Raw genomic sequence first — 22,123 nt, forward strand, 5'->3', positions numbered from 1 at the left:
ATGTATATATATATACATATATACATGTATATACATATATATATAATTTGTGGACATCTGATGATCTGAGCAGCAGCTGATGACACACGGCCAATAATCCTTTGAAATATAAAGGACATCTGTCGTTTCTCCTGTGTTTACTGTGTTGATGTGCTTGTGTTTACACACTCTGTGATATTTGAGAGATTATAGCAAACCCCTCCTCCGCCCCCTCCACCACCACCACCAAGTCAAATGGGAACTATAATCCCTTTATAATCCTATAGAATCCGTTGCCTCAGCAGTCAGTCAGTCATCCAATCTAGCTCCATGTATCAGTCAGTCAATATCAGGAAATAGTTAGTTTATTTTTTTAAATCTTCCCCCTCTTCTCACTTCTATTTTTCTGTATCTGCATCAAAAGTAGAACGATTTATTTAGCGAAACCTAAATGTATTACTGCGTTTGATAGAGGACTTTTATTTTGAAATGCAAAGGATTTTTTTTGAAGAATATGACTTAAAAATACTGACATTTTCCTTTGAACATTATTTTATGAACTATTATATACAATCTTTGTTGGTCTACTTAAGTGCAAAACTCACCCAACTTTTTTATCATAATATAAGGCTTTATTCTCATAATATTACGACTTTATTCTTGAAATATTAAAAAAAATATATATTCTTTTTAGCTTGGCCCTAATACTCCGTCATATAAGTACATTCTATATCAGGAAAATTACTTAGTACAGTAAATGTCTTGTACTTTAAGACATTTAAGTAATATTATAAAAAGTTGTCATTTTCTGGTAAAATACTTGTACTTTTTCTCACGTATCCCCTTATTTTGTACTTAATACACGAGTTTAAATATTTTTAAAGATGTAAATAGAAATATTTTTTACTGTTCTCGTCTTTCTTTCTTTTCTTTTTTTTCCTCTTTTTTTCCCTGCTTGTGATTGGCTGAGCCGGCTGATCAGGGGGCGTGGTCTGTGTCCGGCTCTTGGTACCACAGTCTGCTTGGTAAAGCAGGGAAAGGTGGAGAGAGAGAAATCTTTTTTTTTCCCTTCACCATCACTTTCTCTGACTGTCACACACGTACACACACACAGACACACACACTTACTTAAACACACACACTCAGTGAGCGGAACGGGACGCAGTCAAACGGTGAGTAGCCGCTACATTATATCACATTTATGATGTGTCATCGCGCGATTATCGCCGGCCACGGTATCCTCGCGCTGCGCCACGGATAGGATCAGCCTCTCCATCGCTCATGAATGGAAAATGGGGGGGATGAAAATGTGTTTATTGTGCTGCGTGGACGTGGGGCCTGTGCTGCGTGGACGTGGGCCTGTGATTCACTATCATCACAATGATAGAGGATAGTGGGCGTGTGAGGGGGTGAAGATTCGGGGGTGGGGGGGATGAGAGGATGATTGGGTTTTTCGGGGGGCGGCGATCTGTGTCTCATGCAGAGGTCTGTGGATTCGTGTCTCTTTGTTGTGTTGGTGCCGCAGTCAGGCTGGTTCACTTGAGTCCCACAGAGACCACATGAGTCCTCTCAGACATCACCGGTGACCACAGTGGCGTTCATAAGTCCCCTCCTCTTTAAAGTGGACATTGATAGTCTTGAACATGAGTGACCTACAGTGACCTGTGACATTGATGATGACTGGTGTTGCTTGTTGTTGAAGGTTTGGTCAGTGGCAGACTGCTGCAGGTCCACAGTCTCAAGGCCTCCCTCCTTATATAAAGGCTTTTTTCCCTTCCTTTATATAAAGGTTTTACACACACACACAGTCTGTTCACAGGTAGCAGAGAAGTAACGATGTGAAACTCTCACAGCTGTAACAAGTATTTAGTATTCATGAGCATATTTTAAAGGTATTTATGATACGATATTTGGGATAGTATTGTGGTATGATACTTGTGATAGTATCCAAGTTTCGTCATGTATCAATAAATTGTGATAGTATCAATTGTACGATATGTATTATAATATTTTGAGAGTTTCTATGGCACGATATTTTATTGCGATATTGTGTTTGTAGCCACAGAAAGAATGTATTACCATATTTTGATAGTATCTATGGTACGATATTTATTCTGATATTCTGGGAATGTCTATGGTACGATTTGTATTGCAATATTGTGATAGTATCCATGGTACGATATTTATGGCTGATATTGTGATAGTATCTAGGCCGATTTGAGTGTCTGTGGTACGATATTTATTGCAATATTGTGGTTGTAGCCACAGTACGATATTTATTGCCATGTTGTGATAGTATTATGGTATGACATTTATTGTGGTCTTCTGATTTTTTAAATTGTGACAGTATTCATGGTACGATTTTTAGAGTGTCTGTGGTACAATATTTATATATATTGTGTTTGTATTGTGATAGTATCCAGTACTAGAATATTTTGATGGTTATACCTTATGATATTTAATACAATATTGTAAAAGTAGCTGAGTAGCAAGCTTCTCCTGTAGGGGTCGCAATAATAGATTTTTCTTCTATCCACATTATTGATTTAGCATAGATTTTTTATGTTGTGTGTTTTAGTGATACAAAGTTTTTGTGTGTCTCTCTCCTGTAGGGGTCACCATCACAATAGATTTTTGCCTATACGTATTTTTTAATTGGCGTAGATTTTCCTGGCGCAATCAGGACTGGCACCCCCTAGTGGCTGGATGTGTTAGGCAATTAGGAGTTACGTTTCTCACCCATGATGACTAGAGGAGTGTAGAGGTGCCGGGGATCACATGCCAATCATTTTGAGGCTCTGTGTAACTTTTGTATCTGGGAAAAAGATGTTATAAAGACACTGGCTCCTGTGTCTTTACTAACCATCGCAATACAAAATGGCTGTAGTTTTTTAACCTGTAGTTAGATGTTGGTGAGCAGTTGGATCGCTCCTCTGTCATTGTTGTTTGCTTATTTTCATACTAACAAGAAACAACTATAATGAGAAATCAGGGAAGCTTTTTGTTCTGATAGTCGAGTCGTAGCCGATTGAAAACTGCGCCACTGATCTCTAAAATGCCGGAGTCGTGTGGACGGCAGGTGAGAGAATTAATGTGTTTTTTTAATGAAAATGTTGCATGAATGAAGCCTTAAGTGCTGTTATGGCGACGTGGGGGGCTGTAAACACTTCTTTTAGACAGTTTTAAGTCTTTCTGATTTTTTCCCTTGCATTTTCTCAAGATCTGTTTTGGGTGAGGAAATGGTTTCTTATTTTACTTTTTGTCCTTCACATGCAGGTCAACACGGTCTAGCAATTATAGCTAAAACAATTAATCGATTACTAAATTAATCGACAACTATTTTGATAATCGATTAATCGGTTCAAAGCTTTTTTCATGATTAAAACAAGATTTCCAATTGTTTAAGCTTCTTAAATGTGAATGTTTTCTTAATTTCTTTGCTCTGGATGACAAATAAATCATTAAAAGTTCATCATTTTGGTTTGCGGACAAAACAAGACATTTGAGAACATCATTTCCAGGTTTGACGAACACCGATCAACATTTTTTAAAGTTGTCTGATATATTTTATGGACCAAACGATTCATCGATTAATTGATTATGAAAATAATCCTTAGTTGCAGCTCTACTGGCAATGTCTGCTTTTCTCAAATTTAAAAGTATTTGTAGTATTCATAATTTCGACATGGGAGCTGTGTTCTCCGTCCACCATTTTCATTATAATGGGTCTCCAGGGTCAACGAGTTGAGTGCAAAGGATGATGGGAATACGTGAGAAGAAGGTTACTATTCACAAAACTACAGTTATCGTTATGACAGAGGTATCAAGGCACTTTTGTTGCCACAATATTGTGAAATTTACCATTACATCCATAATAGGGACTAAGTCTGCTATTATACAGTGATACAGTGATACCCCACCCCCCATTCGTCCACTGTACACACACATACTGCATCCTCTGTCTCTTTGTGGATTAGCACACATTGTTCCATCGATGCTTATGTCTTCCTCTCTGTGTGTGTTAGTATTTGTGGTTGTGTGGATGATAAATGCACTCTGGATTCATCAGTAAAAGTGGACCAGCACTTTACGGACACGCTGGCAGACATCCTCCCCTTAAATATGTCGCGCTGGTGTCACAAGTTTGAGTAAACGTTGTCGTAGCATTTGTCCTGAATCCCACAGCCTGTCCCCTCGCCTCAGCGATGATGCAACGCCGAGATATTTTCAGCCAAGACACATGGCTGCAGCGTTACATAAAACGCACACACATCCGTGACTGAGGTGCTGTGCACACGCTGCGCTTCCCCTCAAAATTCCACCTGTCATGTTCTTGGGGAAGTCTGTGGGTGTCGACAGGAATGTGGGACATGGCTGTGATGCTTTGTGTCGGGTCTGTTTTGTCCCACAGAGTTGAAGAGGTCACACTCTTTGTTTGTGTGTCCTTTTTCTGCTTACTCTGCTGCCTATCTTGCACTTGTTTAATCCATGACATGTCATAAGATATTGAAAAGTGTTGATCTTTTTTCCCAAACCTCGAAGTGATGATGCTCTCACATGTCTTGTTCTGTTCACAAACCAAAATGATTCAGTTTTAATGATTTTATTTGTTATATGGAGCAAAGAAACCAGAAAATATTTACACTTAGGAAACTGAAAAATCAGAGAAACTTGTTTTAATAATGGAAAAAACACGCTCGAACCTCAATTAGTCGAGTAATTGTTTCAGTCAGCTCTGAATGTAATGCAATTGGTATAATTGTTAATGCTAATAAAGCTAGTTTAGTCAATTTTAATTGAATTTTTAAAAAAATCTTGTTTATTTTGGAGGATACTGAGACTTTGTAATATATACTGTATATGCTGAAAAATCTGAAAATTTGTTTTAATTCAATTCATTAAAAAAAAAACCCGAAACATTCAAACCGAAAGTTGACGATTAATATAGTAATTGATTAATAATCAAATAATCGTTGTACATGACTCTAGATTCTTAGCATTAGCATTATCCAAAATTTGCTGGGAATCTTCCACCCTTTTGCAACCCTACTGACTAAAAAAATTTAACTAAATTTAAAAAAAAAAGAAGCATATTTTTATAGATTTGGTGTGGGAAGCGTGCCTCCATGTTTGACATGTAAATAACCAGTCCAGTGATATTAACACCAGAGCAGATGACAGCAGCCATGAGGGAAATCAGGCTGCACACATTTGAGAACACGCGTCATGTCTGTCATGCCACCAGACATTCATACCATCATCAGACCTCCACCCTGTTGAAGTTGAATATCTATCACCTCAACCTTCTCTTTCAAATGTGAAGGAGAAGGTGTGGCAGCCATCAGTTAGCGCTAAAACTCAAAAGGTGTTTAGTTTGACCATTAAAAAGACGGTCCAACATGGTGGCCAAACAAAAACATACAATCTAACAAAGAAAAAATACCATGATGGTTATTGTGTATTCCATTTCACCAGAATCTTACACACTTGACCTTTAAAAATGAAGTCAGGTGACAATTAATTTGGCAGAAGTTCATTCATTCAGGGCTAAAATAGCATTTTAATCCATACAGTGTCTTCTTTAGCTTCATGTATCATGATTTGTATCTGGAGAGACATCAGATACTGTGATGCAGTGTATATGTGCATATACAGTACATGTATGGTGATGTGTCAGCACTGATTTGACCTGCTGTCCATCAGAGACACTGCATGTGTGTGTCTGTGTGTGTGTGTGTGTGTGTGGGGTGTTCTTGTATTTGTTACCTCTTTAGGACCTTAAAGACCAAAACCTGGTCCTAATGAGGCAGAAGTTTAGAATAAGCTATGATTTGGATTGTGGTCAGGCATTAACTGGTTGTGTTAAGGTCAGGATGCATGGAAGTCAATGCAATGTCTTATGAAGAATAGCTGTGCAAACGTGTGTGTGTGTGTGTGTGTGTGTGTGGGAGAGTGAGGAACTGCTGAGTCACCATGACAACAGGGTGGGCAGTCATTACAGGATCCTGGTGCCACATTCGATGCAATATATCAGAAATAAATATAGTATATGTTTTGTCATCAGTGTTAAACCAATGAGAGGGATTTTTGATGCAATGTCGTCACTAGAATATAATATTCCCATCCCATTATTGCATTGGAACCCTGGCATCAGCCTCCAATGTGTGTGTGTGTGTGTGTGTGTGTGTTGTAGCCGGTTTTATTAACAACATGAAAGCAGACAAGAAAAGAAGAAAATCTAGAGGGAAGTGCCCTCCCGTTGAAAAGATTTAAACAGATTCGACTGCCTCTCAGAGCCGACCTCTCTGAAATCGCTAATGGACTCTCAGACTCATTCAAGCTCTCTCGATGTTAAGCTCTTAACTTAAATTTCCTACTCATTTATCCCCCATGTGTTCCAGCCTTCTCACTCGTACAGTAGTTTTTGCCTTTAAGATACAGATGAAGTTAAAGTTTGTCTGTTAAGTGTTTAAAATGGTTGTCATTTCCTGAAAAACAAAAAGGTGCACATTCACTGGATAATGACACAGCAAACATTTGTTTACAGTTCTTCATGTTTGATAAATTTCCTCACTTAAAAGTGTAGATTAGCATCAGTTTCTCCTTAACTGTGTGGTGTTGAGGTTATGTTGTTTTTGACTTCACATACATCTAATTGAAAGGGAGGGAGAGTAGCCATAGCTGCTGAGCTAACTGCTAGGCTAGGATAACCACATACACACTGAGTATGTGTTGTGTAGTGAACACAGTGTAGTTAGCAAGAGTGTCGCTAAGAGGTACTGTTATGAAATAAAAATAAATAATTATAATTGTGTGCAATAGCTTAAAAAGAGCTAGCTAGAAAAACAATAAATAACACATTTCTGCTCTTAAAGGGCCATAGCAGCCGTGGAGTTGCCATTGTTTCTGTCTGAACTGGTTTGAATACGCAGTGACGTCATGTGCGATTGTTGTGGGGGATTTTCATCCTCTGTGTTGGCCTTTTGGTATGGTATCTTCAATAGATTCTGGTAACTTTTAAGTTTAGGTTATTGCTCGAAGATGGTTGGGGTTAGGAAGTTAAATGTGATGGTGCATGTAAGGGTACAAGGTGTGTCCCATTTACATCAGAACTGACAGTGATGTCACCTCTGAGTTAAACCACGTTCTAGCTGAAAAGTTGGAAAAAACGGACGCAACTTAGTAACACGTCCACGGATAAAAATTGATCAGTTTCAAGTGCAAATGCAGTAAAAGTAATAGTAGAATATGTTTATTGCTGATGCAGTGGCAGCCATCTTAGAATCCTATTGCTCCAACTTTCTGAATTGGAGCAATAGTTTGACAGGGCGTTTCGTTTCTATACTTGAGTCTAGAAATGCACAAATTCTGAGTTCCATTCCATAGGGAATGCATCATATAGACTTGCGTGAGAAGTGTTTTGGAGAATGAGATTATGACTAAGAGAGGGAGGCCTGGATGTTGGAGCAGGGGATTGTGGGTCCAGGGATGGTCCTTAATCCCACAGAGAGCAACAGCTGTCCAACTCCTCGTCCTTCTTTTTCTGTCTTTCTGACAGTTTTTCACATACTATCACTGACGTTGTTATGGTTTGTGTGTTATATCACAGTAGCCCGATGGTTACTTTGGGTTTGTAAAGTTTAGGAAACTGTAGGACAGAGTTGTTGCTTCATTAAAAACAAATACTTTAATTTTAATGTAATCTCATTCAATTCTGCTTTACGTCATGATGTATCATACCTACATCTTGAGGCATTCTAAGAATTAAACTCAGCAAGTGTGTACATTAAATTGTAAATGTACATTAAATTGTAAAAAAAAACATGTTATTGACTAATAGCAAACAAACAGCCAAACGGACTCCGCCTGCTGAATATTTTAGTTTATGAAATGTCTCCAGTGAAGCGGTAAATGTTTGTAGAATAATAGACCAGGAGGGTAATGAAGGTTAGGAAGCTGGTATCTAGGATCAGTTCATTTTTTCTTATGATCTTACTGAAGATTAAATAAAATGAGCTAGATTAAATTATTGAGTGCATATTGTGTCAGCGTGAGTGTGTGCGTTTGTGTGTGTGTGTGTGTGGGGGGTAGGGGGTGGGGGGGTGTTTGGTACAGTTACCAGACAATGACAGCTTGTTCGCTGGGAGGATGGATGGAGGGATAAACAAACCAGGGACAGAGTGAAAGGAAAGTTTGTTCAGGGATCTTGCTGTGCAAGTGTCCAGTTCTCGTTGTATTTTTGTTTCACAGCTTTGTCAATAGAGCAGACACAAAATGTGCATATTATACAACTTTTCAAATGAGAAGGTAGTTTGTCCTACATTTTAGGAGGACAACAGATGAGGGAGGAAATAACACTTGCATGTGATACATACTGTGGGAAAATGAAGGTAACCTCACCTGTTTCTCACCTTTTCTCTGCAGTAACAGGACTATGGACCTGAGCCTGCGAGATGCTCTGGGTGGGGGTGGAGGTGGGGTCCCAGGCGGGGCCCCTGCTGAGGCTGTGCTGAAGAGAGACTTCATGGCCTCGCTGGAGAAAGAGAAATACGACGATAAAGTGGGAGAGACGGTCACTAAGAGTGATTACCGACCCTTGATTGATGGAAAGGACACCAAGAGCGGTATGTCCTCATCACTGTCACCCATTCATAACAATTCACTCACTCACATTCATGGAGGCGATCTATATGCAGCACTTTCTCTGTAGCACATCTATCATATCCATTCTTACACTGATGGAACAGCCATCAGGAGCAACTAAGGGTTCTTACCCTAACCCTAAAACCAGGTCTTAACCCTGAAAACTGAAGAATGCGAAGAGTAGTTTTCATGTGTTCATTATTAATGTACAATATAGAAAGTAATAAAACACATACCATATACAGTATATATATGTATATGTATACACGGTGCTTAAGAAATTTATTAAACCACCTGTCATGAAAATGAGAAAACAAATAAGTTTGAAACTAAAAATGTTATTGTTATTTATTAGGCAAATAACAAGCAGAACATTCAAACACTAAAACATTTTTTTCTGTTCAGGAGTACAAGTAAACAATTATAGTTTGACATCTTAATCGAGAAATCATAAAATACTGTTTTGTAATACAGTATATTTGAAAATGAATGGGCACCAATTTATTTATGTAAAATCGTGGAATAAATCGCCACCGAAAGTAAACAAACAACGTTAACGGCGTTCTTTTTTTTTTTAAACACGTTAAATTATTTAAATCGCCAAAATGAACGTGTTAGCGCTGACAGTACTACTAAAAACATAAATTTGGGGTTAAATAGCTTCTACATACCATTGTAGAACCATAAGACAGAAACTATATAGATATAGATAGATGACATTATGACACTGAACAAAGATGTCACATCTGTCTCAGTTGCATGTGAACCACACACCTGTCATGTCCTCTCACATGCTGCAGTTGTTGATATGCCAGTGCACAGCTGGTATGATGATAGCAGGTACACACACACACACACACACACACACACACACAGTGTATGTGTAATATCCCACCTATTTTAAAATACTGTTGTCTCCACTGGCCTGAAGGCTGAATCGTGTGTGTGTTTGTGTGGAATCATCATGAGCGTCCATGTCGACACAGATGTTTTACCACTGGCTTTCCCCGCACATGTTTTCATATCAGTCCAAGTGATGAGGTTTTTAACCAAAAAGGGGCCAAAGGTGGAGCCTCCGGAGGATCCACTCTTTGAGTCTGAGTCTGCTCTACCTCTGCAACTGAACAATATTTAGGTCATTTGACACCTAGGCTGTGAAAATAGCTGTGAGACATTGTGAGTGCGTTGCAATATGTATGTCATTTCTTGCTCCATCAGCACTGAGGCCTCTCATATAGATGGACATTAGAAAATGAACGCTGATTTCTGCAGATCTTTCCACTTGTACTATGATTGTGTTTGTTACACAAAGTCAAACCAGTTCAGGATTTATTGAGCGTGTAAACGCACACTTATTTCAAATGGGTATTTAGGTAAAAATCAATGTGTTTCTCAAACCTCAAAATGACAAAGATATTCAGTTTACTGTCACAGAGAAGCAAAGGGACCAGAACATATTGACATTTTCAGAAGCTGAAATCATTCAAACAGTTGCTACTTACAGTACATTCATTTGTTTCCTATCAAATTGTAAAACAAAGTGATTTTTGTGTGTTTTAGAGCAAATTTAAGTTTGATTTCTTTTTACATAACATTACAGAACTGCAGTTATTCTGGATAACTGTGAAATGAAAATGTCCATACGTTCAAGCTCAGTCAACACTGACTTCCAACCGCCTACTGAAAACAGTGCGCTGCCTGCGCACACAAACACTATGAATAGAATGCATTAGACAGAGACCTGTAAATGATTTAGTAACTCATTTGCTCAAAATAGTTCCACACACGTGAGCATTGATTTCGCTTCACCTGCTTCCATCTCACAACCTGAGAGAGTGAGACACACAAAACAGTAGAACGTGCGACTTTGTAGCATCAGATGCAACAAAGGCTCATGTGATCATGTTTTCAGGCATTGGAGTGGAGTGGCATTTGGCTCCCACAATCTGTATTTTATTTTATTTACTCATCATATTTTAAGACATGCTGAGAAATGGGAAAATGCCAACATAAAAAAACAAGTAGTGAGTGTTTTGTGGACATTTCTGTGCACATATCTAAAGTAACTTCAAGGTAAAAATGACATTGTGCTGTTGAAGGTCATTGGGTGACAGTCAGACAGTTCTCCAGACTTAAAAATAACATCTTCTTACTTAAACATGATGGATGGTAGATAAACAGTGGATACCAGCAGGGATGTGCAGTGTAATATTTCAATGTCGTGAAAAGTCGTCATCACCATCCCTGGAAAGGTGAGCCTGTCACATTTTTGCTGAATAAGCATCAGCATTTTTCTTTTTTACCCGAGTATAAAACAAAATCAAGTTTTTATAGAATGTTCAAATGTAGAATTTCTCAAGTTTGGCAGGAAAGTAAAATAAAAAAAATATAGCAACTTTTTTCAGGGAGACAAAACCAGTACAGCACATTTTAGGAACAAACTAAACCCACAAGGTAGACAGTAGGGGACAGTAGAGACAGCAACACAACATTTAACCATCACAATAACTCAAGTCAATAATATAATGATAAATAGTGTAAAATCCTAAATGTGGTCGCAAAGTTAATGGTTAAATGATAATAACTTGGATGCCACTGAGGATGTATGCATCATGCACTGAGTGGCCATGGGACTTCACTGTTATTGCAGAGCATCTGCAGCTTGTTTTGGTATTGTGATAATGGCTGTCAGAACCACAGCACGACACTTCTGTCGGTTTCCTTCCACGTCACACGGCGTACACCAATTATGATTCCAGAAAATGTGAACAAACCTGGTCCAATCTCTTCCCGACAGACTCAGACTCACTACACTGACTTCACTTCAGCCTTGTTTTTTCAGGACCATGGACACAACCACACTGGAAAGAAAAACGTCATCAAAATGTGTTACATACGGATTGTATTTTCCATTCCCCGAATCCATGTCTGGGGGTGTTAATCCTATAATTGAGTGTGTTTAAAATAATTTCTCCCCCACTATATTCTACAGGACAATTACTTTGTTACTCCATTATCTTAATCTCACAGCTGTGATTATTGACTCACCTTTACGATTAATATTTCATGTACAAAACCTTACAGGCAATATTTCGGATCAATAATTCCACAATCACCTCTTGGCATCATTTAAATTAAGTGATATGAGATAGTGAGCAACACTGCTGGCACCTCCTCCTCCCCGCTGTTTATATAACAAAGAAAAAGCTGGTGACCTGAAGTCCAGGGCGCTTTGGACAAAAGGGGGTAATTACGATGTAAAACGTTGAAAACTGAAATCTGTGAGAGGGGGAGTGACGCAGAGTCGTGTCCGTGGGTGCTTTCCATTCTGTTAATTTATGCGTCCTCCCTCCCTCCCTCTCTCACTCGCTCTCGTCTGTGACCCAGAAAACCGATCTCCCTCCTCCATAATCAAAGATGTTCCAATCCCTTCAATGAGGAGATGGAGACAGAGGTGAGAAGATCCCTAAGGCAGAGCTCTCAATATATTAATCACTGTTATTAAACACCAAAAAAAAAAGAAACAACAGCAATCTCCAGTAATAAAAAAACTGGATAATGATAATAGGTTACCTATAATAGACGCAAGAAGACTGCACCTCTTACATCATCTGTGGTTATTGATAGATTCTAAACTTGGCCGTAGAGTCATGAGAATCATGATAATTTTCAAGCAACTTTCATCAGTATCCATGTCTTCTTTACTTCTGTTATGACTTCCACTGTGGACAGAAACATTTTTATCCTGTAGAGGGCAGCATTGCACCTCTCCCTGCACAGTTTTTTTCAAACACCAATCAATATTTGACAAAACAATGTACTAAATCAATGTCTGTTATAGCAGTTAAGTAACAGTGTTCTATGAAATATACAAATTTAAAGCCTTAATAGACTTTTGTCATCTAGATTTGATGTCCGTGGTGGCAGAATTATAAGAAAGCTGGTGACATGATGTTCTGTTGCCCTCAGGTCCGGGGATTATGTCATCGATGATGTCGTCAGGCGGATACCAAGACAAACCAGGGCAACCTCCATTCACTTCTGGCAACCTGTCTGGTGAGAATGGATTGGTGTGCTTGTTATTCCCCACAATACTGGGTCACAGTGAACAGATGTGATTTTTTATATGGGGGAAGTCACTATATAGAACACCTCTGATCCACATAAGGGAGCTTGTTAATTTCCCACCACAGTTTGTTGTAATAAATCATGATTCAGCAGCCATTAAAAATGTTCCAGCTAAAGAAAAGACCAGCTATGGCTGGGATATTGGGATATGAATGACACGGGAATACAATGTACAAAAACATGTAGGTTTGGGAAGGAGGATGAGCAAAAACAGGAAATAGGTCCCAAGCCTGGTCCTCAGGGAACACTGCCCTGCATGTTTTAGATGTTGTCCTGCTCCAACACACCTGACTCAGATGGTCAGCTCGTCATCAAGCTCTGCAGAAGCATTATAACGAGCCATTCATTTTAATCAGGTATGTTGGAGCAGGGCAATATCTGAAACATTCTGTGTGCAGTGTTCCCTGAGGACAAGGTTTGGGTAACACTGCATTACACGACTCATAATATGGCAAGAAACTGTTCAGCATGTGCTGCTTGAATGTAGGGGATGTGAAGACAAAAGGAAAAACTAGTATCAGTGATGCAGAAGGAATACATGGCTTTTAATATCAAGAATATTCTTGGAAATACAACAAAGAACATTCACACTACCGTCATCAAATACCTGAAACAAAGTTGAAAAGAAAATTGAAATTGAATGTTTGTGTGTATGTATGTGTTTATTTTTCCTGCCAATCTTCTGTTTCACACTCCAGTCCTGTAGGTGGCAGTAGTGCACCTATTAGAGGGTCAAATCACAAAGAAGAGGAAAAGTCCAGCTAAAGTTAGACAAACTATCACCTGTAAGAGAAGCTTGCAAGACGATGGGCATTAAACGGGGTCCTGTTAAAAAACAACAACACAGATTTGAACTAAGTTAAACTTTGTTAATGAAACACAACCGCCAAATTAAAAAAGAACATCCAGACTATGGCTAAAGTTATAGCCAAACTTTTACCTGGGAGGTGAGCTAGCATGATGATGATTGTGAACTGTCTGAAGTTAGAAGTTAGAAGAAGTATCTGAAGTTAAAAACACAGACCTTAGCTAAAGTTAGCCAAACTGTACATGAGGATAAACATGAAGTATCACCTGTTTTGTTAATGAAACAGAAAAGCCCAGTTAAAAAAACAGACTGTAGCTAAAGTTAGCGACAGAACAGACTGAAGCTAAAGTTGGCTAAACTTTCACCTGGGAGGTAAGTTACTATGAAGAGGATTGTGAACTGTCAAAGTTAAAGTTAAAAACACAGAGTGTAGCTAAATTTACATGTACATGAGGATGAAGTGTCACCTGCTTTTTTTTTTACTGAAACACAAATGTTTAAGTGGCATGAAAGACTGTAGCTAAAGTTAGCCAGCATTTCTCCTTTGAGGTAGCTGGAGTGATGACATATGAGGACATAAACCTACTACTGCTTTGTTTATGAAACACAAAAAGAACAGAGTACAGCAGAAGTTATTAGCTAAAGTACGGCCCATGAGGTGTGGGCCGTTTAAATTAAGACGTTTATTGTGCTCTCCTTTTGTACACTTCCTTGCTCTTTTGTGCAATATTGACAGCATGCAGACTCAATGAAAGCATAGTTAAAATGTATATGCAAAATACCTCTTTAAACAATCACATATCCTGGTGACCTAAATATGTTCACCTGGTCTCATTTACAAAGTACACTTGTTTTTTGTAACAAATGCATAAAATTAAGTTGTTAACCTTTCCTGCTTTGTCTCCTGACTGTGGTCGCGGAACGCAGGGGAGATCTATCTTCTCCATTGCGCTCTTTTCCGCTTTTCCAGGGTTAACTCCCGAGACTTTTACTCCACAGTTGTTACGTGGTGGCACACAAATGACAGGCCGTTTTTGCTGAAGAGAATCCGGCTTTATTAGATGATTGCACCGTAACATCAAAAGCTCTCCCTATCTGCTCTGGTCGCCGTCTCCACCATTCATTCACTGGCACACACATGTAAACAAAAACACACCCGTCTAGCGCTCTGCGGGCTCGCTCGTGTGCCGCCCCTCGGCTGGGCGCACTCACTCACTCACATTCACACACTGAGCTGCCTGGGTTACACATTAGTGTTAGACACATCCCACAAGAAAGTGAATCCAAAGTGTTTTTTGGGGTGTTTTTTGGGGGGGAAATGGCAGCAGTAGGTGTTAGAAATGGCAGTAAAAATAGTCTGAAACATTTAGTCATGGCTTGATTTTTCTGATTATGGTAGTTTAGGATTATAAGATTATTGTGTATACTATATATAGTACAGATAATGTATGTGTAACTGCATATCTTTGACACATCAATCAACAAGTATTAAGAATAATATACTGTGTAGAAAATGTGATATGTAATGTGATATAATTGGCAACAATCTTTTTTGTTAATGCCAATAAAGCTTTGAATCACATTTTTTTTTGGGAAACTGAGACTTTGTAATATATTTTTCTCAACCTTGTGTGCATTCCTGCTATGACAAAAAGAGCAAAAGCAGTTTTCTGTTGATTATGTAACTCTCTCTTTTGTCTCCATCCATCAGGCTTCTCTCAGTCTGCGCTGGGAGGGACTATGGGGTCCGGGGTGCCACCGTTCCAGACCAGCATGAGCTCTAACCCTTTCAGCCAATCTGGGATCGGTTCAGCTATGGACACCCAGAAGACTTCAGGCCTGTTTGGTGTGGAAAACAAAACCACCACTAACACCAGTGGAAGCAGTCCATTTAAGACCAGTGATCCATTTTCCTCCAGTGGCCCAGGGATCCACACCACAGATTATTCTGCAGGTATTAAAAAAAATAACAGGGTTTAATTGCATGTATCAGCCTGTGTTTGCACAGACATTTGGTCTCTGTGCTATCATTTATTTATTTGACAGGGAATGGTGGGCTAATGCAGAGAATAGCATTGATCAACAAACATGTTTGCTGCAACAAAACCCGGCTACCCGTTAAAGCTGATCACAAATGTGCAAGGACATGCTTTCAAGCTTTTACTTTCTTACTGCCTTTTGCCTCTTTGCTTTTAATGCAGAGCAACCAAATGTCTGTGTGAATGCAGCTGTGCATTGTGCTGCGCAGCAAGGGAGGGTGTAAGTCAGGAGCTTCAGAAACAGCTCGAGATAAAATCTCATCAGAGTTGGAGCCTTGAGACAAATTGAAAATTGGGTCATATCTTACATAGTTCCTTTTTAACTTAATTAAACCTTAAACGGGTTGCTTATCTCTTTTTTAGCCCTTGGGGCAACATGGGTATTTGGTAGTAGTAGAAGAGAATTCACATACTGTAGGAGTAGCTTTCACCAGCAGGGGGCAGCCTTTTCTAGCTTTTTTTTAAACTAACACTCTGCTTATACTGTGTGTTGCTTGTGGTTTCATGTTTTGAACACAAAAACCTGGATACACTCACGGATAGGACTCAAGTGTAGTAAACTGTGTGTGGTTACACATTTTTCATGCAGTCAGTAGTTACTGAAGAGGAAAAACAGGCCACGCAGCCTTTTATCATGAATTATTAATGTTGATAAAATCAACAGCTACTTGTGTAAGTAATAGCTGTAATAGGTCAGTGTGTGAACATAAACAACACTTACTGCTTCTCTAACGGAGGCAAAAGTACTTCGACCTTGATATAATCAAACATTGAGCTGTGGTTTCACAGCTAAAGGTTGTTTCTGGAAATATACGTATCTATTATACTTCTCTAGAACACCTCTGTGTGTTCAGTTGTCTGGTAAATTTATTGCGTTCCATCCTTGGGAAGTTTTCCATACTCCAAATTAAGGCTTACTCCCATTAAACAGCTTATCAAATTAAATATACTAGATGATAATGCCCTGGACTTGGCTCTTTTTCTTTCATTTGTTTAAAGCTGGTGAGGCAACAACTGTGGGGAGGAGATAGTCTCTCATTTAGAAATAAGTGCCAGATTTAGAGGGGAACGCACCGTTATTTTCACCGGACAGTAAGAGCAGTAGAATCTTAGGTCAAACAGATTTGACCTTTCTGTCTGTTTCTACCCGTCTGTCTGTTTCTGTGTCTCTCACCCCTTTTTGAGCGGATGAGCTACTTTTTTAGCAGTAATTTAGAAACGAGGCTTTAGAGGAGAAAGGAACATGAAGAAACGACTGAGGGGATCAAATAAGTGCAAGCTGAACAAAATGTTTTGTCTGTTAAAAGTGGCATGTGCGCAGTTGCCCTGTTTGTGCATGTGACAAAATTATTCGTTGTTTCCGACCTGCATGCATTTATTTTTAATTCACACATGCATGCTACGACCCTGTGTGAAAAGTGCTTAACATACGTACATTGATGTGCTTCTTTTGCATTGTTTTGTGTGCCTTGCTCCCTACACAAGTCCAGTTCAGCATCCTGGCAGAAGAAGAAGAAGATGATGATGATGATGATACCATTTATTGCTTGTTTGGCTGGCTTAAAGCTCATTCAGTTCCAGACTTAAAAAATATCATATTGAAAATATAGTACTTATATGTGCAGACAGTGTTTCTTCCCATTTTACAAATATTACTGGGATTCACATACGATGCACTTGTAACAAATGTGTTAGTTCTGCAAAGTTGCCGCAACCCTTTGACAAATTCACGTATCAGTGATTCATTTCAAATGGACGGTAACAGTTCATTGAAACCTCTGCACAGCTGAGCAGATAAATACAGTACATCAATAAATCACATCCCCAAGCTCCTGGTGCCCAGTGCTGATGTAACGTTATGATGATGCGCTTCCTAGTTTTTACTGAACCATAGTCCTATATAACAATGGGTGAGTAAAACGAGTTTCAATGCACAGTCTTTATAAAAGCAGGCACCATCACATACATCCCAATTGTGCCAAATGGAAATCTAAAGCAAACAGACTATGGTTACTATGGCTGGAATAGATTGTATTATTTATATCTGTTTGACTGTATGCAAAGACCAGGATAACATCCATTGTAACATGGCTGGAATAAAATACTATATTATATTATCCAGAGTCATTTGCCTGGTTCCAGCAAAGCTTTTTGTGTGTTATGCTTCCTGCAGACCACGGTAGTTACTCTTGGATTGGGAGAAGGAAGAAGAAAATGTGCAATATCACCTCTAGATGCCGCTAAATGCTACACACTGGTCCTATAAGTCAACAAATTTCTCCAAATTCCACACAGATCTGGATTTCTTCCCAAAAAATGCATGTTCACTCTTACCTTTTAGAATAAAAGCCAAACGCTTGTTGCTTCAATGCCCGTGCATTATACTGTATGTGTGTTAGTCACAGAGCTTGTCTTTTCATTCTTCTTAACATGACTTTTATAACAACATAATTCTTAATTTACTCTCATATGTGCCTTTTATATCTGCAGGGAAAACAAGTGGTACCATGAAAGGGTACCTACTAAACTTACCTACTACTGATTAGCACCCACTTACCACCTAGCCACTTTTGTTCACATACACTATATAGACACTTCTGGTTTTCCACAATATCTTCCTCAACAGACATGGTGTTTAGATAGATGGTTTCCCTTGATGAAAAATCGTTAAATCTCTTCATTTGTACACGTACAAACAGTCCTGGATTAAGATGATCCGTTAGCACAACCTGGCTTTTTACAAGTCCTGTCCAAAGAACCCTGATCCCAAACTCGATGGAGAACAAATGGATGCCTGAACACTAATTGTGCAGCATCATACTGCATCCCTTCAAAGACAGTGCATCACTAATCAGTAAAGCTGTCCCAGGTCATTAGTTGTCCTACAATATCCCCCTCTCCGATACCAATGCCGTGTGTACAGGAAGTATAGCTATAGCTAATTTGCAGTAATCGAACCAGTCAAAGTACTAATTTCCTGCCATGAAACTGACCTACCGCCAACAATGTAGACCAAAATCAACATTTAAATGAAATAGCACTTTAGTAACCACAGTCTGGTGGCATTTTGGCAGATGATTTCTCTGACACGGTATGTGATTGGTTCCTCCTCTTATAAAACCCTCCCCCCCTCGGCAGCTCCTGTTCTCTCTCCCAGCGGCTCAATTGATGACATCAGTCCCTCGTCCTCCGCCTCTGACGACAGCACCGAGAGAGTAGGGGGTGAGCAGAGACGGCGCAAGAAGAGGAGGAAGAGCCATGATGAGGTCTATGACTTCTTGGATAGCCAAGAGAAGAACATCAGCCAGTCAGAGAAGGGTGGGCAGGGGGGAGTGGACAATGAAGAGGAGGAGGAAGAGGAGGAGAACTGGGAGTGGGAGATCAGGGAGAGTGGAGTTGGGGGAAGAGTAAAAGGCAAGAAGACCAAGACCCGTGCAAGACTTCCAAAGGAGTGGGGTGCACCACAGCAACCTATATCTCCTACACCTGCTTCCATCGCTCCTACCTGGGCTACACCTGGTCCAAACTCCAACCCCAGCCCTGTGTTGACCTCTGCCTCTGCTCAAATACCCACAAGTTTCACAAACCATTCCCACGCTAGCCTCCTAACAGATTTGTCCCAACGCTCCTACGAGCCCATGTGTGTCGATGATTTCCAAGACGTGCCAAAGGCAACTGAAGTTTCAAACAGCAAACCTGAAGCTGGTGTTAGCATCACGGCCGGTGCAACGACCGCCAAGGCTGGTTCAGCCGGGGATGCAGGCCGTAGTCTAGTGTTATTGACGGGAGAAAATCTCAGTCCAGTTTCGCAAACCTTTTCTTTCCTCGATTCAGTCCTCCAGACCCCTCAGTGCTCCACCCCCGAATCCCAGACCACCACCCCGATCACCAACACCCCCTACCTGGCTACAGCACCACTGACCAAGTCCACCCCGAAAGAAATCGTCATCCCCGCTTCAGACTCCTTTTCTGTTTCTAAGAACCTCCCACTCCTTACTCCTGCCTCCAAGACATCCACCGTCCCGGCTGCAGTCGGATCCGCCCTAAATGTCAACGCCAAACCTTTTGTCCCGGCAGCCACTTCAGCCCTGCCCCTTGGTTCCGCTCCAGCCCCTCCCACTTCATCATCCAATGCTCCCCTCACAAGTGTAGCCACTTGCCTTAGCTCAGCGCCGCCCATCACCCCCAAGGCCCCTCCCTCTCTCCCTGCACACTCAGAGCACCAGGAGTCCTCGTCGCCACAGCTCCCCCCATTGGAAGGTTGGTGAACTACAGGGAAGATAATGAATTACATGGGGCTAATTTGAACATAAAGGGATTGTGGGCTGGGATTTCAGCTATGATTTGTCAAACCTGCATGCATGGCTCTTTGTCTGTGGATTGAGCATCAGGCCTGCCTGCTGCTTAATCCATTCCTCTCTGTATCTGTTATAACCAAGGCCCGAGAGGTCGATGCCAAGCAGCTTCTTGAGATATTTGAGATATTCCTTTTTATTAAAAACAAATCTAGATTCAGTTCTGCTCTTTATTGTGATTACAATTCTTAAGATACAGGAAATTGATCTCAAACCTCTTGACGCTTGTGTCCAGGTGTATATCTCGTTTCTCAGCTGCTGGCATGATTGCAGGATAACAAAGTGCTGTGCTAATCGGGCCCTGTATTAGCAAAACAGCGAGGGTGAACTGATTGTGATTTGGTTTCCCTCTCTGCCTGCCTCTGTGTATCTGTGGCCATGATCACAGCAATATTAATACTTCACCTGCTGCTTCAGCTTTACTGTGTGTGTATCTTCGGCCATGATCACAGCAATATTAATACTTCACCTGCTGCTTCAGCTTTACCGTGTGTGTATGTGTGCTTGCCGCAGTGTTTCATATGGGTGTTGGTTTTCTCCTGTCCTTTTCTCCTGTTTATAGAAACGTGGGTCGTTCATGACTAGTACCATGACTGGCTTAAAAATCAACAATGTGAAAGGCACAACGTGCAATGACCTAGTTTGAGTTAATGCCTCTTCAGTTTATTAGCAAATTTATAACTGCTATTTTTTTTTTATGTATAATGCAGTTCCACACATTACACAAAAGTTAAGTCAAGGTCCACTCACCAGATATCGTAGAGTAACATCCCCCGAGTGACCTTTGTTCCATATTTAGTAATGGTATTTTTCTGAAACAGTCCACTAATGAAGCTCAGTAAGAAAAATATCAGTTGACTTTGAGTAAAGATGTTTTTTTGCCAAAGTACATTTTGCCAATAATTGATCAATGTCGAGATACATTTATTTGGAAGCACTTGTGACCTTAGTTATGAAACTAAGACCTTTTGTTTTGAAAAATGAAATAATCTGTGGTTTTACAGACTCTTTTAAGGTCGGACGATCTGAGAGGTCATGGCAGGGAAAACTCAGGTGTAAATAATCAAATGAAGGAGGGCTAAGTTCCATTCTGTTCAGGTTTTGTGAGGAGTTGATGCCCTGCACCAAGGTGCTCCCTGCACCAAGACAGGCTCTCACTGCACCTAATAAAATCTTAAGAATGTTGTTACGTTACCATCTTATCTCACCATTAGTTTGTGTCACTTTATAACCTGAGCACTCCCTGCACCAAAGTCCATAGAGAAAATCACTGATTTTACATCAAGGTACACACAATTCTTTTAAGGCATAGCTGTCTCTATGAGTAAGTTAAAATGATTTATTTTATGATTCCAGTTTATAAAATCTTTTGTTTTTTTAAATGTCCTTAAGTTACAAACTTACTACACGAGGCTGGAGTAGACTGACATCTCCCCGTACCGGTCAGCTAAAATCACTGAGTTTCTCTATGGACTTTGGTGTCGGAAAGCGAGTGATTTTCAAGGCAGCACAAACTTCATTTTCCAGTGGACAAAGGCTGTGTAAGGGCGAGATAAAGAGGTTAACACACTCTTAAGGTAATGCACACTTGAACTGACATAGATTTTTATGAGGTGAGCCTTTTGTTAAGCCTTTTTCTTGTTAGGTTGTTAGGTTTTATGTGATTGATACAACAAAACTGATTCTAAACTCTTTTTTCCCCCCTTTTTTCTGTTTCATGAAATCACCGATGTAACCCCCGAACATCAGGTAAGACACATTTCTCTTTTTTTTTTAATGTACTTTATGTTATTTATTATTAAGAGGAGCGATGTGTATTACTGGGACTGTATGGATCGTTGTCACATTTACTGATACTTTCCTGGGAGGGTGATTCAAATATGACGGTGGAATACGGTAAGCGAAAGACAAAGAGACACATAGTTTTTTTCACACTAAAAGGTCATCGTGGCGGAAAATAACAATGGTGGAAACAGCAGATTTTTTCATGTACACTCATACATGTACAATCATAAAGTCAACATAAGTTACCTGTTATACCTTTACAGGAACTGTAATGTGACAACAATTAGTGGCTTCAGAAGATTATCTTTTGCCATTTTCACACTTTGACATTGTGTCTGTCTACACTTAAAAATCTAAAATTACAAAGAAGAAGCATGTTTTTGTTT

At 39.8% G+C, this 22,123-nt stretch overlaps 1 protein-coding gene across 6 annotated transcripts in view; it reads left to right on the top strand.

The window, feature by feature from the left end:
- The first annotated feature begins 996 nt into the window (after nt 1-996).
- LOC122767562 (microtubule-associated protein 4-like) overlaps nt 997-22,123 on the top strand; it is a 64,699-nt gene continuing 43,572 nt past the window's right edge. For 5 of the 6 annotated variants that reach the window (XM_044022915.1, XM_044022897.1, XM_044022906.1 and 2 more), the window contains exons 1-5: nt 997-1,151; nt 8,404-8,603; nt 12,592-12,678; nt 15,270-15,512; nt 18,736-19,857. In XM_044022915.1, coding sequence (XP_043878850.1) covers nt 8,414-8,603; nt 12,592-12,678; nt 15,270-15,512; nt 18,736-19,857 — 1,642 coding nt within the window. In that variant the 5' untranslated portion in view covers nt 997-1,151; nt 8,404-8,413. The remainder of the gene's footprint in view (nt 1,152-8,403; nt 8,604-12,591; nt 12,679-15,269; nt 15,513-18,735; nt 19,858-22,123) is intronic. The other variant, XM_044022949.1, reaches the window with a different exon arrangement.

Source organism: Solea senegalensis, linkage group LG1 (genome assembly GCF_019176455.1).
Source record: "Solea senegalensis isolate Sse05_10M linkage group LG1, IFAPA_SoseM_1, whole genome shotgun sequence".
Taxonomy (NCBI): domain Eukaryota; kingdom Metazoa; phylum Chordata; class Actinopteri; order Pleuronectiformes; family Soleidae; genus Solea; species Solea senegalensis.